This window comes from Mauremys reevesii, linkage group 12, assembly GCF_016161935.1.
Source record: "Mauremys reevesii isolate NIE-2019 linkage group 12, ASM1616193v1, whole genome shotgun sequence".
Lineage (NCBI taxonomy): Eukaryota > Metazoa > Chordata > Testudines > Geoemydidae > Mauremys > Mauremys reevesii.
Genome location: NC_052634.1, coordinates 20890140 through 20908301, shown reverse-complemented (window position 1 = coordinate 20908301; position 18162 = coordinate 20890140). Strand labels below are relative to the sequence as shown.

Genomic DNA, 18162 nt, shown 5'->3' with positions numbered 1-18162 from the left:
CCCGGGGGGGGGGTGCTGGGGGGCAGGAACGTGACTCTGCCACGGGGAACCCGGGAGAAGCCTCGGAGCCGCCCCGGCCCCAGGAGCTGCAGCAGGATCCGCCCCCCTTCTGGGACAGGGGGAGCCCGGAGCCCGGCGGGGGGGATCTGGGGGGGAGGAGGGTGTCGGGTGGGGGGGGGAGAAGCCGGAGTTGTGGGGGGGAAGGTCAGTGGGACGCGGGGGGGCAAAGGGGGAAGAGGGGTTAATTGGATCCTGTCCCTGTTTGTGCCACTTGCCTCTCGCCCCTGATACAAATTCTCTCTAGTTCTGCCCCTTTTCTCGCTCAGTGTCTCACACGGGCTATAAAATCCGGGGAGATTCGCCCCTTTCCCCTCCAATGAGCCGCTCTCCCGTCTCCCCCATTTCCCCCTGGCCTCTCCATGAATCTGATTTTCCACCTTCAGTTGCAGTTTGTGACACGTTTTCTCTGCAAATCTCAAAGGTCGATATAAAATACCATAAACGTTTGCCCCACTTCTCTCTACTTGTCTATTTCTAATTGAATATGCCCTGAGATTTTCCCGTCTCTCTAATTACAAAATAAAAAGAAAATCTCAGATTTACCCCTTTTCTCAGCTTCTTGAACATAGATATAAAATGTTTGCAAATGTTGCCCATTTCCTCTCTATTCGTTTAACAAATACTGATGCGAAACACTGACATTTTACTGCATATCAGATATAAACTGATATAAAATCCCTTTGATTTTCCATTTTCCTCTCTATTATTTGCAAAAACAGAGCCAAAATCTCTCAGATTTCCCCCTTCTCTTTCATTTCTATGTAATTATCACATCAATTAAAAATCCTTTCATGTTTGGGGCTGTTCCCCATGTCTCTCAGTCCCAGCAACTTCTCCTTTCTTGGAGGAAACCTGTTGCCCTGAATCACTGTCCATCCTGGAGGTTGCAGGGGGTTAAATTTCCCAGTGTTGATCTTTCCCCTCTCCTTTGAGAACCATTTCTTCCCCCCTTTATCTGTGTTAAAATGTTTCCTGATGAAAAAGACCAGCCACATCTTTAATACACATCAAAGCCAGAGGCCTCCCCCTGTTTGGGGATCAGTGGTTCCCAGCTGGTAACGGGAGAGTTGGCTGGACCCTTTTTTCCCCCCCTCCAGCTGGCATGGAATGAGGAGGTCTCTGTGAGTGCAGTGTGGGTCCAGAAGTATCCCAAACCCCATGGCAAATGGCCTCTGTGAGGGGTTGATTCCCCCTGTGCTAAGATGCAGCCACCTCTGGGGTGGATCCATGGTGGCCATTATTTGCTAGTGACAGGCCATGGACTTTTCTTACCTTTCTTGCCCTCCAGATCTTCCATTCTCTTGTTCAAGAGGCATCCCCCAGGGCTTCCTCTGCCTGTGTGACTGGCCAGCAGGGGGCGGTGATAACTCTCTATCCACTTAGCAGACACTCTGAGGTAACAGTGTTGTGCGGGGTGGGGGGAGGTGTCTGGTGTGGGGGAAGATTGCAGGGGGTACCATAGTCAGGTTGGTGGGTTCTGGAGGTTTGGGGGGTCAGGGGGTGCCCATCCCTGAGGCTGTGGGTCCTGGAGGTGGGTATTGCTGGGGACCTGTTGGCTGCAGAACAGTGGGGCTGAGTGTCTCTTGGGGAGGCGGGACAGGGGGTTAGAGGGAGCCTGGTTCTGTGCCAGGGGCTCCGTCTGGGATTCCCCAGCTGGCTCCTGGGATCATTGCAATTCCCAGTGCACATTGCTGGGGGAGGGGATCCCTGGCACTAGGTCAGGGGATGCCAGGGAAGCAGAGTGAGGGGTCCTGCTGGGTGGAGGAAGGGGTCCCAGACAAACGGCAGGGCAGATCCTGCTGGTGGTGGTGTGCGGGCAGGTCCTAGGCAGGCAGTGAGGGACTGAGTTTCCAGTGGGTGGGTCCCTGGCTGCTGGGGGCTCTTGGTGGGGGGAACCCTCTGGGATTCCCAACCTGACAGTCATGGTCTGGGGGGGATTCCCTTCCCGGTGGGGCTTTGAGGGGTAATTGGGGTCCCTGGCTGGGGACTCTGGGGGCTGCGTCCCAGGGAATAGCTGCTGGGCCCCTGGCTGTGGGAACTTCTACTAACCATGATCCTTCTCTCTGATCAACTTGTGTCAGAGTCCTGGCTCCAAGCACTGCCCGACATTCCCCAGTCACCGGCCCTGTCACTGTGGTAACTTTCTATCCACTTATGAGTCACTGTTCATGTGAAATCACAGATTTTGCTTTTCTCCTCTTTTGAAAACTGCAGGAACTTTTGGTTCAGTTTAGAAAATTTGTGCCCCCAGTCCTGAGAGCAGCTAGGGGGCATCACGGTGAGAGAACAAAGAGGGACCCCTTGTCTCTCCCAGCAGATCCATCACACACCTACGAGCCAGAGGCTGATATAACCCCATGGTAGGGAACCCAACACCCTCTCCACTGCCAGCAGCTGGATGTGAGGGGCTGGGACATCTTCCCTATGCCTCCCTGTGGGTGCCCCCTTTCCATGTTACACCAGCCCCTGGATTCAGCACTGGAAGTCTGATCAGTTTTCCCCGCCAAGCCCAGGGGGTTGGTTTCTCTGTTTCCTGTTTCACAAATTAAGGAATTTTCTCCCCCAACACCCAAGCCTTTGTTCTGAGGAGCTAGGCCCACGTTAAACAAGTCCCAGCAGGTTTGTCACACTCTGTCCCCCTCCCTTTCCTCACCCAGCGGATTCCCTGCCCCCTCCAGCCCTAACTCCCCAGAAGTTGCCACCTCTTCAGTATTTACTGCCTCTCCCCCTCCAGCAGGAACCCACCAGCCACCCCACAATAACCCCGACCTGAGCTGGATCCACTGCAGCCAGAGAAGCCCCCGCCTACCCCGGCCGGGCACGGAGGGGTTAATGGCTGGGGAAGCAGCAGCTGCTCAGCTCCCAGCTCCTGATGGAGGCAGCAGCATCTGGTCTCTCCGGAACTGCCCGGGGCTGATGCTCCCAGTTCTTTGTTCTCCCTCCCGGCTCCTGCCTCCTTCCTCCCGCCTTCCCCCCCCGCCCCCGCTCCCAGCTGCCCCAGCCCCTTCCCGTGCCCTGCAACCCCCACCCCCGCTCCCAGCTGCCCCAGCCCCTCCCAGTGCCCTACAAACCCCCGCCCCCGGGCTGCAGCGGCTGGGATCCAGCTGACACCCTCTGCTGAGCCGGGCACTGCATGGGCTGGGGGAGCTGCTGCTCCACCGGCTTCCCCGCGTGTCCCAACCCCCCTGCGTGGGGCCCGGGGGCGGGGCCAGGCCTGGGGAGGAGCCGCCCCTTCCCCCGCCCCTGTGTGTGGCAACGGGGCCATGGCCGGGGCCGGGAGCATGGCGCAGAGGCTGCTCCAGCCCTGCACCCCGCGGGGCAGCGCGGTGGGGCGGGGGGCAGGGACACGCGTGGGGCGGACACGCTCCTGCCGGGGGCGGGGTCAGGGCTGGGGGTTGGGCGGAGGCGGTTATTACGTGGGGGTCACAAGCCCCCCCAGTTCTGCCGCTCCCCGGGAACAGGCGGGGGGGTCTGAGAGGCACCGGCTGGGGGAGGGGGCGGGGCCGGGGAAAAGGATGTGCTGTGGGGGGAGGGTCTCGTTGGCCCCGGGGACCTCCCTTACCTGGGCTGGAGAGAGCGGAAGCGGCCCCGGGGCAGGCTGGGAGATGTAGTTCCTGACTTTCCCTGGAACGGAAGTGACGTTGGGTGGAGAGACCAAGCCGCGTTGCAAAGGCGCGCGGGCCGCTGCAGCTCTGCCTGGCTCGCACGGGGCCGTTGGAGCCTCTCCCGGGGCCGGAGAAGGGTTTGTGCCGCTGGGGCTCTGGGCATGCGCAGATCGCGGCGGGAGAGACCTTCATTAACTCCCCCGGGCCTGGCCCGGCCCCGCCCCGCCCCCGCTGCGGAGCTGCCGCCTCCAGGTCCCGGCGCGAGCCCGGGGGCGGGGCCGGACGGGAGGGTCCCGGGGGGGCTGGGAAGGGGGCGGGGGGAGAAGTGTGGGCAGCCCGGACGTGGCCGGGGGGGGGGAGGAGCCGGTGACCCCCGCGGAACGGGGAGAGAAAGGGGGCTGAGACCCCTCGGATTTACCGCTGCCCCCCCCTTGGGGACCCCCGCCCCCTTTCTCCCTAGAGAGCCACGAGCAGCCCCCAGGGTGACCCCCCCTCCCCCCACCCCTGAGAAGTTCCCTGTCCCCCCCCCCCCCGATTGTGCCCCATTTTCTCTCCCCTTCGCCAATGGCCAGTTCCGAGCGCGGGGTTGGGGGGTGTCCCCCAGTTCCGCCTGCAGGGATTTGTCCTTGTGCTGGTAGGAAATGGTTCCCCAGAGTGATTCCTGAGCTGGGCAGAGGGTGAATGGGCAGAGGCTGGGGGGGCCCTGAGACAGGGACACCTCTGGGCTGGGCTGGGCTGGGGGGGCCACTCTCTGCTGGCAATGGGGCCTGGGAAGGGCCAGGAAGGGGAGGGAGGAGCAAGTGTCCCCCCAGGAGATGGCCCAGCCCCAGGTTTCCCCTCCCAGCTACTTCCCCTCCCTCACCTTGCCCAATCCAGCAGCGCCCCCGCCCCCACCAACTGCTAGTCCAGGGGTCGGCAATTTATGGCACACAAGCTGATTTTCAGTGGCACTCGCACTGCCTGGGTCCTGGCCACCGGTCCGAGGGAGGCTCTGCATTTTAATTTAATTTTAAATGAAGTTTCTTAAACATTTAAAAAACCTTATTTACTTTACGTGCAACAGTAATTTAGTTATATATTATAGATTTATAGAAAGAGACTGTCTAAAAACATTAAAATGTATTTCTGGTATGCAAAACCTTAAATTACAGTGAATAAATGAAGGCTCGGCACAGCACTTCTGAAAGGTTACCGACCACTGTACTAGTCACATTCCCAGACCCCACTGCCAGCCCCTCCCCACAGCCAGTGACCTCACTCCAGCCCCACTCCTCTCCCTTGTGAAAGCCACATCACCCAGGGCTCCCTGCCGGCCATGTGAATGTGAGGCAAGAAGAATCCATCCCATTCTGTTGTTGATTTAATATCGCTGTATAATCCCCTCAAATTTCCCCTCTTTTTTCTTGAGTGGTTGAATGGTGACATAAAATCTCCCCACATGATGCTTGTCCCTTATATTGGCAAATATATTGTTTGTGCCCCATTTTTCTCCTCAGTTCTGAAATACTGATATCAAATTCTCAAAAATCTTCCCACTTTTCTCTCCAGGTGTCTGACTGAGATCAGGGCTCTTATCGTACTGCTTGCATCCGAAGAAGTGGGTATTCACCCACGAAAGCTCATGCTGCAAAACATCTGTTAGTCTATAAGGTGCCACAGGATTCTTTGCTGCTTCTATCGTACTGAGTGTGGCCCTGTTCTGCCAGGCGCTGCAGAGACCCCAACTGAGGTCTGGGCCCTGTTCTGCCAGGCGTTGCAGAGACCACAGGTGAGATCAGACCCCACTGTTGTGCCAGGTAAAACTGAGACCTGGACCGAGATCACGACCCCCCCCTTGCGCCAGGCAGCGAACGACTGCGACCCAAACCGCTGCCTCCATTGTGCTGGGCACTTCAGAGACCTCGACTGAGATCTGTATCCCCGTTGGGTCTGACATTGCACTGACCCTAATGAAGATCACACCCCACCACTGTACTGGGCACTGCACAGACCCTGACAGAGCTCCTGCCCCCACATTTTGCCAGTTGCTGCAGGGGCACTAAACAAAATCCGGGATCCTGTAATGCCGGGAGTTGCAGAGTCCCCGACTGAGGTCAGGCCCCCTGTTATGCTGGGCTCTGCACAGACACTGACCAAGATCAGAGTCCCCATTTTGACAGGTGCTGAACAGACACCAAGGGTATCTCTACCCTGCCATAAAAACCCCCCAGCTGGCCCATGGCAGCTGCCTCAGGCTCACAGGGCTCAGGCGAAGGGGCTGTTTATTTGCAGTGTAGGTGTCTGGGCTCGGGCTGGGGCCAGGCTGTAGGACCCTGTGAGGTGGGAGGGTGCCAGACCTTGGGCTGCAGCCCCAGCCGGAACATGGACACCACCATTAAACAGCCCCACAGCCTGAGCCGTGTGAGCCCAAGTCAGCGGGCATGGGCCAGCCGCCGGTGTCTAACAAGTTTGCATGGAGAATTTGGGGCAAAACTGGGAACTGAACCCAGATTGTTTGAATTCTTGCCTCTCCCCTTAACCCCAAGCCCAGTGTGTGTGTGTACAGCGTTGTTTTGGTCTGTGTTTGCCTTGCATTGGCTTCCAAGGGAGGCTGTGGAATTTCCTTCGCTGGAGGTTTTTCAGACCAGGTTAGAGATACACCAGTCTGGGAATGTCTAGGGATACTTGGTCCTGACTCGTCACAGGAGGCTGGAGTAGACGACCTCTCAAGATCCCTTCCAGGCCTACACTGAAATAATTCTCTTTTGTGCTGTGTCCTGTTCTACGCTGAGCTGTTTTGCATGGTGCCATTTGGAACTGTGATGCACCATGTTGTGTAGCAGTTTTATGATTCATTGTTTTGCCTCAGCATGTTTGGTGCCTGTGCTGTGTCGGTTTGAGTTGAGCTCTTTCGCATTGTGTACTTTTGTCCTAGGATGTCGTCGTTTGCATCGTGTTGCTTTCTTCTCCTTTGTATTGTCATTTTATGCTGTGGAGTGCGGGTTGTGTTTTTTCCCCCCTGAATTGCCTGACATTATGTTGTGGTGGGTTTTATTCTGTATGTTGGGTTTTTATATGTATATATTGTATCGCATCCTAGAAATGTAGGGCTAGATAAGACCTCAAGATGTCATCAAGTCCAGCTCTCTCTGCCGATATCTGTAGATTATCTCTGACAGAGCTTTGTCCTACTTGTTCTTAAAAACTTCCAGGGAAAGAGACTCCCCAGCCCCCCTTGTAAGACTATTCCAGAGGTCAACTGCCTTAGCTCTGGGGACACCCACACAGATTTGAGTGGTGAGCAGCTCTGCAGAGAGAGGAGACCCCAGTGAGTGGACAGCTGGGTAAAGAGACTGAAGTTGGGAGGAGAAACATTGACGTGTCCGAGATCACCCAGGCTGTCCGTGACCGAGCTAGAAATAGATCCCAGTTCTAGTGCCACCGTACTGCTGTTTTGGGCACTGAAGGTCTCTGTTCACTGGTGTTTTAGGCACTGGTGCAAACCCTTAGTACAGACAGAATTTACACTAGTGCACTCTGATTGGTACTGGTGCACCATGTCCCAGTTTGAAGGTTTGAGGTGGGGGTGGGGGGAAGTGACCTCACAGAGGCCTGAGGCTGGCTGAACAGTGCAGCTGATAAGGGAGGGGCAGCAGTGAGTGCTGGAGGTATGAGCCAGGAGCACAGCCCCACAGGGCTGGACACTGACTTCTCCTGACCCAGGGGACACCCCCCCCAGCGAGGTGGTTTGTCCATGGATGCACAGGCTGTCTTGGCAGGGCAGCTCAGCTGCAGTCCCTGCACACCTCTTCCTGCAGCCTAATACAGTGTGCTCGGGGGCCTTCCCAAGCCTTCCCAAGATCTGGAGCTAACAGGGTCTGTTCCTGGCTCTGTCACAGACCTGTTCAGTGACCGTGAGGAAGTCACAGCCCCTCTCTCTGTAACGCTGTCTCCAGTGACTCGAGAGCACGAGCACCAGCCTCGGGCAGACTGGTAAGAAGCAGGGAACAAACCCCAAATTGGGTGTGAGGTCTGTATGGAGATTTCACCAACCTAGAATCCAGTGTAAACACTTCAGGCTCTGTAACAGCATTAACATGGAATCACAGACAGTCCCCTTGGGTGATCCCATATATCTTTCTGAGCTCCCCCGCCCCATACACACATGCTATAAAAAGTCCACTGCCCATGAGGGCCACAATAACTGGTTTTCTGCATATAAAATCCAGGGCTGGCGTTAGGGGGCAGCAAGCAGGGCAACTGCCTGCGGCCCCACGCCACAGGGGCCCCCACAAAGCTACATTGCTTAGGCTTTGGCTTCAGCCCTGGTGGTGGGGCTCAGGGCCCTGGACTTCAGCCCCATGCGCTGGGACTTCAGCTTTCTGCCCAGGGCCTCAGCGAGTCTAATGCCGGCCTTGCTTGGCAGCCCCCTGAAAGCTGCTCACACTTCAGGGGCCCCAGACTCCTGGTTGAGAACCCCTGCCTTACCCCACGAATCACAGCAATGTTCAAGTTACTGCCAGTCCCGAAGGACCAGTCACTTCCTTAGGTCAATTGAATCTTAGATCTCCAACAAAGACAACACTTGTAGCCAGTCCTGTCATAACCTGTATTAAGACTTACTTAAAAGGAAAGGAGAGTTGTTTACAAAGTTAAAGCAGGTAATCCTATAGATGCAGATGAGTTGTAGTCTTAAATATCAAATGTAATAGAAGCTTCTATAATAAGCAAGCTCTACATATTCTTTAGGACTAACTTGGCTAAGTAGCTGGGGATCTCTTGCTTATGCCTAGAAACTTTGCCCCCCCCCAGAGTCCAAGCAGCGTACAGATCATCAGTTCCTTCTGCATGGGGTTTTATATCCCCTTCCTACCATGTGCTCTGTCCTGGAAACTCAGCTAATGGGAAATCAAGAGCACAACAACAGTTTTTTGTGTCTTCGTTAATGTCCCATAATAGTCTCTCTGATGTTGATGGGTCTTTCCTGCCAGGCAGGGTGCAATGCATTCTGTTGCCAATCAGCACTTTGCACAGGTAAAGTCTCTCTCCTGTCTGATGATTTACAGAGCCACAGAGGCTCACAATGCAACTAGTCAGATGTTAACCCAGGCAGCAACTCACAAGCATTCAATAAAGTCTAAACACTAAACACATTCTTATGTTCACAGTCTGTATGAGGAGTATCTACTCATTTGGACTCGCTGGGAGGCACAGAAAGAAACAAGATGTGCTGAGGCAAGAAGGCCCAGTCTCAGAGCCCCCGGGGTCACGCTTCCAAAAAGCTAAAACTAGGCCCAGCCCATGAAAGGGGCACTCCCAGGAGAGACTGTATAAAGGCTGGAGCATCCAACAACTTAGTTAACCTGAGAGAGCTGCCTTGGGAACAGTGACAGGGAGAATCCCCAGAGTGACTCCTTTGATTCTGCTCGTCTCTGGCCTTTGGTTTATGGAATCACAGAACTGGAAGGGACCTCAAGAGGTCACCAGTCCAGTCCCCTGCCCTCAAGGGAGGACGAAGTATTATCTAGACCAGGAGTGACCAACCTGAGCCTGAGAAGGAGCCAGAGTTTACCAATGTAGATTGCCAAAGAATCACAGTAATACATCAGCAGCCCCCCATCAGCTCCCACCCCCTGCTCACAGCGCCTCCCACCCATGGGAAGCCACACTAATCAGCACCTCCCCCTCCCTCCTCGCACCTCCCGATCAGCTGTTCACGCTATGCAAGACACTCGGGGGATGGGGGGGGGGGAATGGAGCAAGGGCACTGCAGGCTCAGGGAAGGGGTGGACTGGGGGCAGGGCCTGTAGCTGAGTGGTGAGCACACCCAGCACACTGGAAAGTTGGTGCCTGTAGCTCCAACCCCGGAGTTGGTGCCTATACAAGGAGCCGCATATTAAATTCTAAAGAGCCACATGTTGGCCAGCCCTGATCTAGCCCATCCCTGAGAGGTGTTTGTCCAGCCTGCTCTTAAAAATCCCCAACGATGGAGATTCCACAACCTCCCTAGGCAATTTATTCCAGTGCTTAACCACCCGGCCAGTTAGGGAGTTTTTCCTAATGTCCAACCTAAACCTGCCTTGCTGCAATTTAAGCCCATTGCTTTTTGTCCTGTCCTCAGAGGTTAAGAAGAACAATGTTTCTCCTTCCTCCTTGAAACGAACTTTTACGTACTTGAAAGCTGATCATATCTTCTCCAGACTAAACAAACACAATTTTTTCAGTTTTCCTCATAGGTCATGTTCTCTAGACCTTTAAGCATTTTTGTTGCTCTTCTCTGGACTTTCTCCAATTTGTCCACATCTTTCCTGAAATGTGGCACCCAGAACTGGACACACTATTCCAGTTGAGGCCTAATCAGTGCGGAGTAGAGTGGAAGAATTACTACTTGTGTCTTGCTTACAATACTCCTGCTAATACATCTCAGAATTATACTTGCTTTTTTTGCAACAGTGTAACACTGTTGACTCATATTTAGCTTGTGATCCACTGTGACTCCAGATCCGTTTCTGCAGTGCTCCTTCCTGGCCAGTCATTTCCTGTCTTGTATGTGTGGAGCTGATTGATCCTTCCTAAGTGGAGTACTTTGGATTTGTCCTTATTGAATTTCATCCTATTTACTTCAGACCATTTCTCCAGTTTGTCCAGATAATTTTGAATTTTAATTCTATCCTCCAAAGCACTTGCAACCCCTCCCAGCTTGGTATCGCCCACAAACTTGATAAGTTTAACAGAGAGACTCTGCTGCTGGGAGGGTGTCACCCTGTCTCAGAGGGTTACACCCTGGTGGGAGGGGGCTAGGCCTGTACTGGGTTAAGGTCACTCTGTGCTTCACAGTGTGGCAGAACCTAGAATGTCCATTAGCAGGGGAAAATCCTGGGGGGAATCAACATGTGGAAAGGACAGAAACCCTGTCTGAATTCTCTCACATTGCCCTTCTCACCCTGGCAGGCTACAGAATAACATCCACGTTTCGCCCCAAACATCCCCTCTCCCAGGGGAAGGAAATGGCTGCAATGGAGCTGGCTCAGGTAAGGGATTATCAGACAGCTGGTGGTGGGTTCTGCTTGGAGGGAGAGGAGCAGTAAATGTATAGGAGGGTGGGAGGCAGGACCTATCTAGGGTGTGGAATGGGAGGACAGGATGTGACAAACCTGCTGAGACTTTTGTACTCTAGGGTGTGATGGGTTGTCACCCGGGTGCAGTCTGGGGCTTCTGGGAACCGCTGCGCCCTCTAACCCTCAAGCTGGGCTGGCCCTTCTCACACTGCTTTGCTGGAGATTCAGCCAGCTTCTCCAGGCCCTGCTATCACCCAACACGACAGCAGGTGGCGCCATGCAGTCAACTGAGCTACCTGAGTGTTTTACCTAAGCCACTCAAGGACAGATAGAAGACAAAAGCCAATTTCCCAGCCGTAAGTGGTAGCAAACAGATCAAAGCAGATTACTTAAATAACCAAAAACTCAAACTAAGCCTAACATACTATCTGGATAGAATTTGAATTAGCAATTTCTCACCCTGACTGATGATAGAAGCAGTCCCCCAAGTTTCCATACACAAGCTAGAAATCCCTTTACCCTGGGACCAACACTTTCCCCCAGTTCAGTCTTTGTTCCTCAGGTGTTTCCAGGAGTTTTCTTGTGTGGGGAATGAGGCCAAGAGATGACGTCACACCCCACCTTATGTAGCTTTTCCATATGGCAGGAACCATTTGTTCCAAACTCAATTCCCAGTCCAGTTTGTGGAAAAATAGAGGTACCAAAATGGAGTTTAGTGTCATGTGGTCTGGTCACAGGCCCTACCATGTCCTGCTGAGTCATAGTAGCCATGACTCATAGGCTGGCTGAAACATTCACAGGAAGACTAAGCTCTTCCATGGTCCATTGTCTTTGTTGATGAGCCATGAACACTGTCTGGCTTCTTTGTTGTACCTGAAAGGCTCGTTGTGGATGTTACCCAGAGTAAGCACATTTGAAATACAGATACAGAGTCAATATCCATAACTTCAGATACGAATATGATACATGCACACAAATAGGACAATCATATTCAGCAAATCATAACTTTTTCAATGACACTGAACATGACGCATCTTGCACAAAATGTATCATAATTATGTCCTAATCATTTGATAATCATACCACTCTGCTGAATATGGGGTGTAGTGTCAGGGCCTAATTTCAAGGCACAGGTGTTGTGAATGGAACTTCCCCTCTTTGTGGAACAGGAAATAACCCTCTAGCCAGGGCTGGGAAAACTTCCCAGAGTCCCAGTGCTGGAGCCTGAACCTACTGACACTTCATTAGTTACCACCAACCCCGATCTTTGTGGCAACTGCAAACGTTATCGGTGATGATTTTATATTCTCTTCCAGGTCATGGATAAGAATGTTAAATAGCACAGGGCCAAGAACCAATCCTTGTGGGAATCCCCTAGAAAGAAATCCACTCGACCATGGTTCCCCATTTACAATCATAGTTTTTAATCTATTTAATGTATGCCGTGTTTATTTTGTATCTTTCTAGTTTTCTAGTCAAAATGTTGTGCTGAACCAAGTCATACCTAAACTTCTGTAAGGCATATATTACATCAATACTATTAGTTGCAACCAAACTTTTGATCTCATCCAATAAGGATATCCAGTTAGTTTGGTTGGATCTGTTGTCTCTGAAACTTTGTTAATTGGTACTAATTATATTACCCTCCTTTCATTCTTTATTAATTAAATCCATATTCGCTGCTCCATTATCTTGCCCAGTATCAGACTAACACTCTTGTAATTAGCTGGGTCATCTCTTTTACACTTTTAAAATATTGGCACAGCATTAGCTTTAGTCCAGTCTTCTGGAATTTCCCCAGTGTTCCAAGTCCTAATTATAATCACCATTAACAGTCCACCACACTTCTCCACCAGGTCTTTCAAAACTCTTGGATACAAGTTATCTGAACCTGCTTATTTAAACATGTCAAACTGTAAGAGCTGCTGTTCAACATCCTCGTGAGTTATTGTTGGAATGGAAAGACTGTCGTCGTCAACGTCTTATATGACTTACATCATCCGTTTTTCTCCAAATCCAGGAGAGAAATATTTATTTAACACTTTTACCTCTTCTACATTATTTTTGATAATTCTGCCATTTCCATGTAGTAATTTGCCACTTCCATTGTTAGGATTAATTTTGTACTTAATATACTTTTTAAAAACTTCCTTCTTATTTTCATTAATTGGTCATTTATTTCTGATAGCTTCCCTTGCCAACTTTCTACAATTCTGACCTTCTATTCTTTACTATTGACTTCCCCTTTCTTCTATATATTTTATTTGGAGAGTGTTGGGATTCCTACCAGGGAGCCACCAGCAGGGTCCAGAGACAGCCTCATCTCCTATATCAAGCTCTGGCTAGTAGGTATGTGATAAATGTGAAGATCCTGCCTCCGTCAGCTGAGAGACACAGAGGTTCTCTCTTTCTACCCTCTGATGCCTCCTGGCTGCTCTAGACAAGGTGGGGTGGGACTCTGTTAACATGTGCCTCCTGGAGCTTCCATTTCCCTGGTGCTGCTGTTCCGTGAATAGCAGGGTTGTGAGTGGGGCAGCAGATCCTGAGTGTTGGACTCTTGCTCTTTCAGGGGCCGGTGACCTTCGAGGAGGTGGCTGTGTATTTCACCAGGGAAGAGTGGGCTCTGCTGGACCCTACTCAGAGAGCCCTCTACAGGGATGTCATGCAGGAGAACTATGAGACGGTGACCTCGCTGGGTAAGGAGTCCTGTCCCCTGGGTTATTAGAAGCTGCGGGGTCTCTAAAGAACCCAAGTAGTGATAACTTTATACCTTGATTTGTCATACAAGTTTTGGCAAGTTTCCTTGCCCCCCCTTTTTTTGCCTTATCTCCCACCCACTAGTATCATTTTGGACATGTGCCTTTTTAGTGCCATCAGTCATTTTAAAATTGAATTTAATGTATCCTTATTGGATAAATTAATAACTGTAGCTTTCATGCCTTTCCCTCATTTTAAGAGGAAAATATACCTCCTGTAGAATTCTAAATTGAGTAAATAGGTGTATGACTCATGCATGGCTGGTGTGACAGTCAGATGAGCTCCTCTTTCTAAAGGAGAGCGTATAATGTTGCCATTCAGGACCCCACGGGTGAAGGGAGAACAGAGCTGTGGGAGGGGAGGAGAAGGGGGGAGTAGATAATTCTGGGGTGCCAGGACATGGGGAGGGTGTGTGCAGGGTTAGAGCTAAGAAGCAGCAGGGAGGGAGGAGGTTGTGAGAGGTGAAGAGGGAACACAAGAATCTCCCAAGGTGCCGGGAGGTGGTGCTGGCTGAGAGTAATGGGAAGAAGTGGAGAGGAGTGTGGAGGAAGGGCACCGAGGAAGTGGCTCAGTCTCAGGTGTTGAAGCTAAGTGGCCTGTCCTTGTGGAAGAGTGGGACCCCTTGGGTGTCTAGTGCACTCAAGAGGCACCTCCCAAGGACTGTTTAAAAGCCAGGGCATTGCAGAGATCCTATGGATCCATGACAGTGTGCCAGAGGTTAAGCCTTATGGGGAAAAGATATAAAACAAGAAAAGAATCTAAATGCGTGTTTACCATCGCTCCCTCTCAGTCTTCAGGGGAATCCCTGGTCCGTTCCAAAGTGTATTAAAACCTTCCTTAAAGGCTCACCTCTTGGTTATCAGGTCATGTCCATTTGTTAGAGGGTTTTCCCTTCACCCTCCCACTTCCCTGGTTCTTGTCACGCAGACAGCAAGCAGCGAAAGACCAGAAGTCTGAAGCACAGATAATGCGATGTTTATTAGGGTTATTTCCAAGCAAGCATATTCCACTGCCCTAATGAACTTACACCTAGAAAAATTAATTATGCAGCAGACAGAAACAATTAGAGAACCAGACTGATTAACAAGGTAAAAGTGGTGGCCATAAAGATAAAACAATACAGAAATGAGGGTTTCAGAACCACAACCATTGAGAAGTGATTTCTTGCCAGACAGGATGCTGTCAGACTAAGTTTTCATTAACCGTCTTAAGATCTGTTTCTTTATCTGGTGGTGATGGGCGCTATCAGGACAGGATCATCTTCCTAACAGCCCAATAGCACCTTATTTCAGTGTGACTGGTTTGGGATGTGAGGATGTGACCCTTCGCTTCCCAGCTTATGGCTGCCCCTGCTGCTTAGCCAAAGGCCTTAGCCTAAGAACAAGGCCTCAGACTGTCACAGTGAGAGAAGGCCCAGACACAGGCAGACTGAGATTTTGATTCTTAGCTAGTTACAGGGGTATAAAGACAAAGTGATAAAAATACCCCTAAATTCTTAAACTATAGGCTTTACAGGCAGGCCTGAATATGTCTATTCTAACAGTGGGTTCTAGCCCTTCCCCATTCTGTGTCTGTCTTGTGTATTTAGATCAGGGTCGGCAACCTTTCAGAAGTGCTGTGCGAGTCTTTATTTATTCACTCTAATTTAAGGTTCCGTGTGCCAGTAACACATTTTAACGTTTTTAGAAGGTCTCTTTCTATAAGTCTATAATATAGAACTAAACTATTGTTGTATGTAAAATAAATAAGGTTTTAAAAATGTCTAAGAAGCTTAATTTAAAATTACATTAAAATGCAGAGGCCCCCCCCCCCTCGGACCAGGGGCCAGGACCCAGGCAGTGTGAGTGCCACTGAAAATCAGCTCGCTGCCGCAGGTTTCCTACCCCTGATTTAGATTGTAAATTCTTCAGGGCATGGGCCATCTACTATTCTCTGTTTGTACTTTGCCTAGCACAATGGGGACCCACTGTTAGTTGGTCCTTAGGCACTAAGGTAGTGAATATGATTTGTTATAATAGTAACTCTCCTGCCACTTTGAGCCAAGGAAGATGGCCTTGGGATGCGTAGCCTTATTTGGGGTGTGTTAGTAATGTTGATTTGATTTATCAACTTAATTTAATGGGTATTGTAATTATTTTAATTAATTAATAATACTACTTAATCATTTATATGAATTAATATGAGTTTAGGCTCACAATTTGTTTGATCAGAAGATAAAAGTTCGTGTTTGAATCAGGTTCCACAGAATTGATAAAGGGACCTTTGAGGGTATGACAGGAAGCTCACACGGAGACAGATATAGTCATAACGACTTTTATTAAACTCAATGAAATAGTAAGTAAATTGTAAAACAGGTAGAATTACAGAGTTACAATTGTATTACTGTTATTCAGGAGATACATATGATGATACAATATTATGTGCTGCAAACTTTGGTTAATATTCACACCCTGTTTTGATAAACTGGCGTTGGCCTCACCTCTGGCGGTTCTGGTTTCACAGCTCTTGCAAGGGAAACTAATGTAAAGAGCTGTCAAAGCTACTTTGGAATTTACTTTTTAGCTCAACTAAATAATCTAATACACAAATTAAAATAAAGTTTAGAGAGACCAAGCTTAGCCGAGTTCCTTTTGAACTTAAAGTTTGAAAACAAAATAAGTGCGGCCTATTACTGGTTAATAGCTGTCGTAGATGGATAGCATGAATACGTAGTTGAAGATGGTGAAGTGTAGAGAAGGAGGAGGAGGTTGAGGTGCGGGTAAAAAGAGGTAGGTTACTTCTTTTTATAGTGAGGTAGGTTACCTCTTTTTATGGAAATAAATGCCGGAAATCCTTCCTCTTATGCCCAAATTTCAGTCTTCCCCCATAGAAATGTTAGGATACGCTTACTCCATAGGCTAGTATGTGTGTGCGTATGGATGGCAGGTATCTGCGCACTTGTGGGGTACTTGTTAAGTCTGTGAGTACAACTTTGAAAAATCTCCTTTGCTATTCTTCATTGTCTGTTGGTCTAGGTAAAGGGTCTTAGACCTAAGCGTAGGCACTTTATTTGGGTATAGGAAAAACAGTTCCTTTTCTGCGTAAAAGGGCACAGGATATAGCTATGCTAACTTTGCTTTAGCTTAAAATGCAGGTTTTGGCCTGTAGGTTTCTTGCATTACAGCCAAACATATTTTTAATATGAATTAATAAACCTATCACAATACTGTACTTATAAGAAAAGAGATATTGATGCAGGCAAGCAGATGAATCCTGAGGGCTACATATGTTACTGCCTAAAAATGAGATGGGGTTAAAACTATGGAATATTCTTTGTGACAAGTATCCCACAAATTCCACTGACCTCCCTTGTTTTCTTTGCCTGCAGTAGGGTTTCCAATTTCCAAACCTGATGTGATCTCGCAGCTAGAACGAGGAAGAACTGTGGGTCCCGGACCTCCAGGGCTCTGAGAAAGAAGTGATCCGAGAGCTGCCTTCACAGGTGAGGACTTGGTTAAACAACTCAACAACTGCTTAGGAATGCAGGAAACATTTGGGATGCCCTACAAAGACCCTGTGAGCTCTTCAAGTTCAGGATTGTTCCCTGCAGATGTGGAATCATTATGGCAGATGTCACTCATGGCTTCCCTCCTATTCTGACTGACAACTGGCAGCAGGTCCCTCCCCGATCTCACTTTCCCTGAGAGTTATGGTGCAGTGAGGACCCAGAACTGATGCCTTCCTCCCTTCTCTGTGGAAGGGCTTGGGGAAAATCAGCACCTGATAGGTTTGATCTCTCCCACATATATTTTGGTTTGTTCATCCCTTTTTCCATTCCTCTCTCTGACATTTCCTTTTTCTCAGGCACAGGGAGTGACCTATGTCTGGATTCTCTCTGTCTCCCATCCGGCGATGGGCTGGTGAGTGAGAACGAGGAGGAGAAACCCCAGCAGGAAGACACTGTGCAAGTAGATCCACATTGGCTGTTATCAGGAAGATCCAAAGGGAATGTTTCCAGGAGTTGTGCACTCCAAGAAAACACAAAAGCCTGTGAGACTCAGCAGAGGCCAGAGGAAAACTACAGTAGCCACTCAGCCCTTATTCCACGCAACAGAATCAACTTGGAAGAGACGCTACATGTGCCATGAGTGCGGGAAAAGCTTCGGGTGGAGCTCTCACCTTATCACACATCAGAGAATCCACACAGGGGAGACGCCCTACACGTGCTCTGAGTGCGGGAAAAGCTTCATTCAGCGCTCACACCTTATTACACATCAGAGAATCCACACAGGGGAGATGCCCTATACGTGCTCTGAGTGCGGGAAAAGCTTCATTCAGCGCTCTACCCTTATCGCACATCAGAGAATCCACACAGGAGATGCCTATACGTGCTGTGTGTGCGGGACAAGCTTCGTGCGGCGCTCTGACCTTATCAGACATGAGAGAATCCACACAGGGGAGACGCCCTACACGTGCTCTGAGTGCGGGAAAAGTTTTGGGCGGAGCTCTCACCTTATCAGACATGAGAGAATCCACACAGGAGAGATGCCCTACACGTGCTCTGAGTGCGGGAAAAGCTTCGGGCAGAGCTCTCACCTTATCAGACATGAGAGAATCCACACAGGGGAGACGCCCTACACGTGCTCTGAGTGCGGGAAAAGCTTCAGTCGGCACACAAGCCTTATTAGACATCAGAAAATCCACATAAGAGAGAACTGTTATAA

At 50.2% G+C, this 18162-nt stretch overlaps 1 protein-coding gene across 1 annotated transcript in view; it reads left to right on the top strand.

Annotated features, from left to right (window-relative positions):
- The window catches only part of LOC120375921 (zinc finger protein 850-like), a gene marked incomplete at both ends in the record, with an annotated part of 362646 nt that overhangs the window by 208800 nt on the left and 135684 nt on the right, over positions 1-18162 (top strand). The window contains one exon of the mRNA XM_039496944.1: positions 17611-18104. Coding sequence (XP_039352878.1) covers positions 17611-18104 — 494 coding nt within the window. The remainder of the gene's footprint in view (positions 1-17610; positions 18105-18162) is intronic.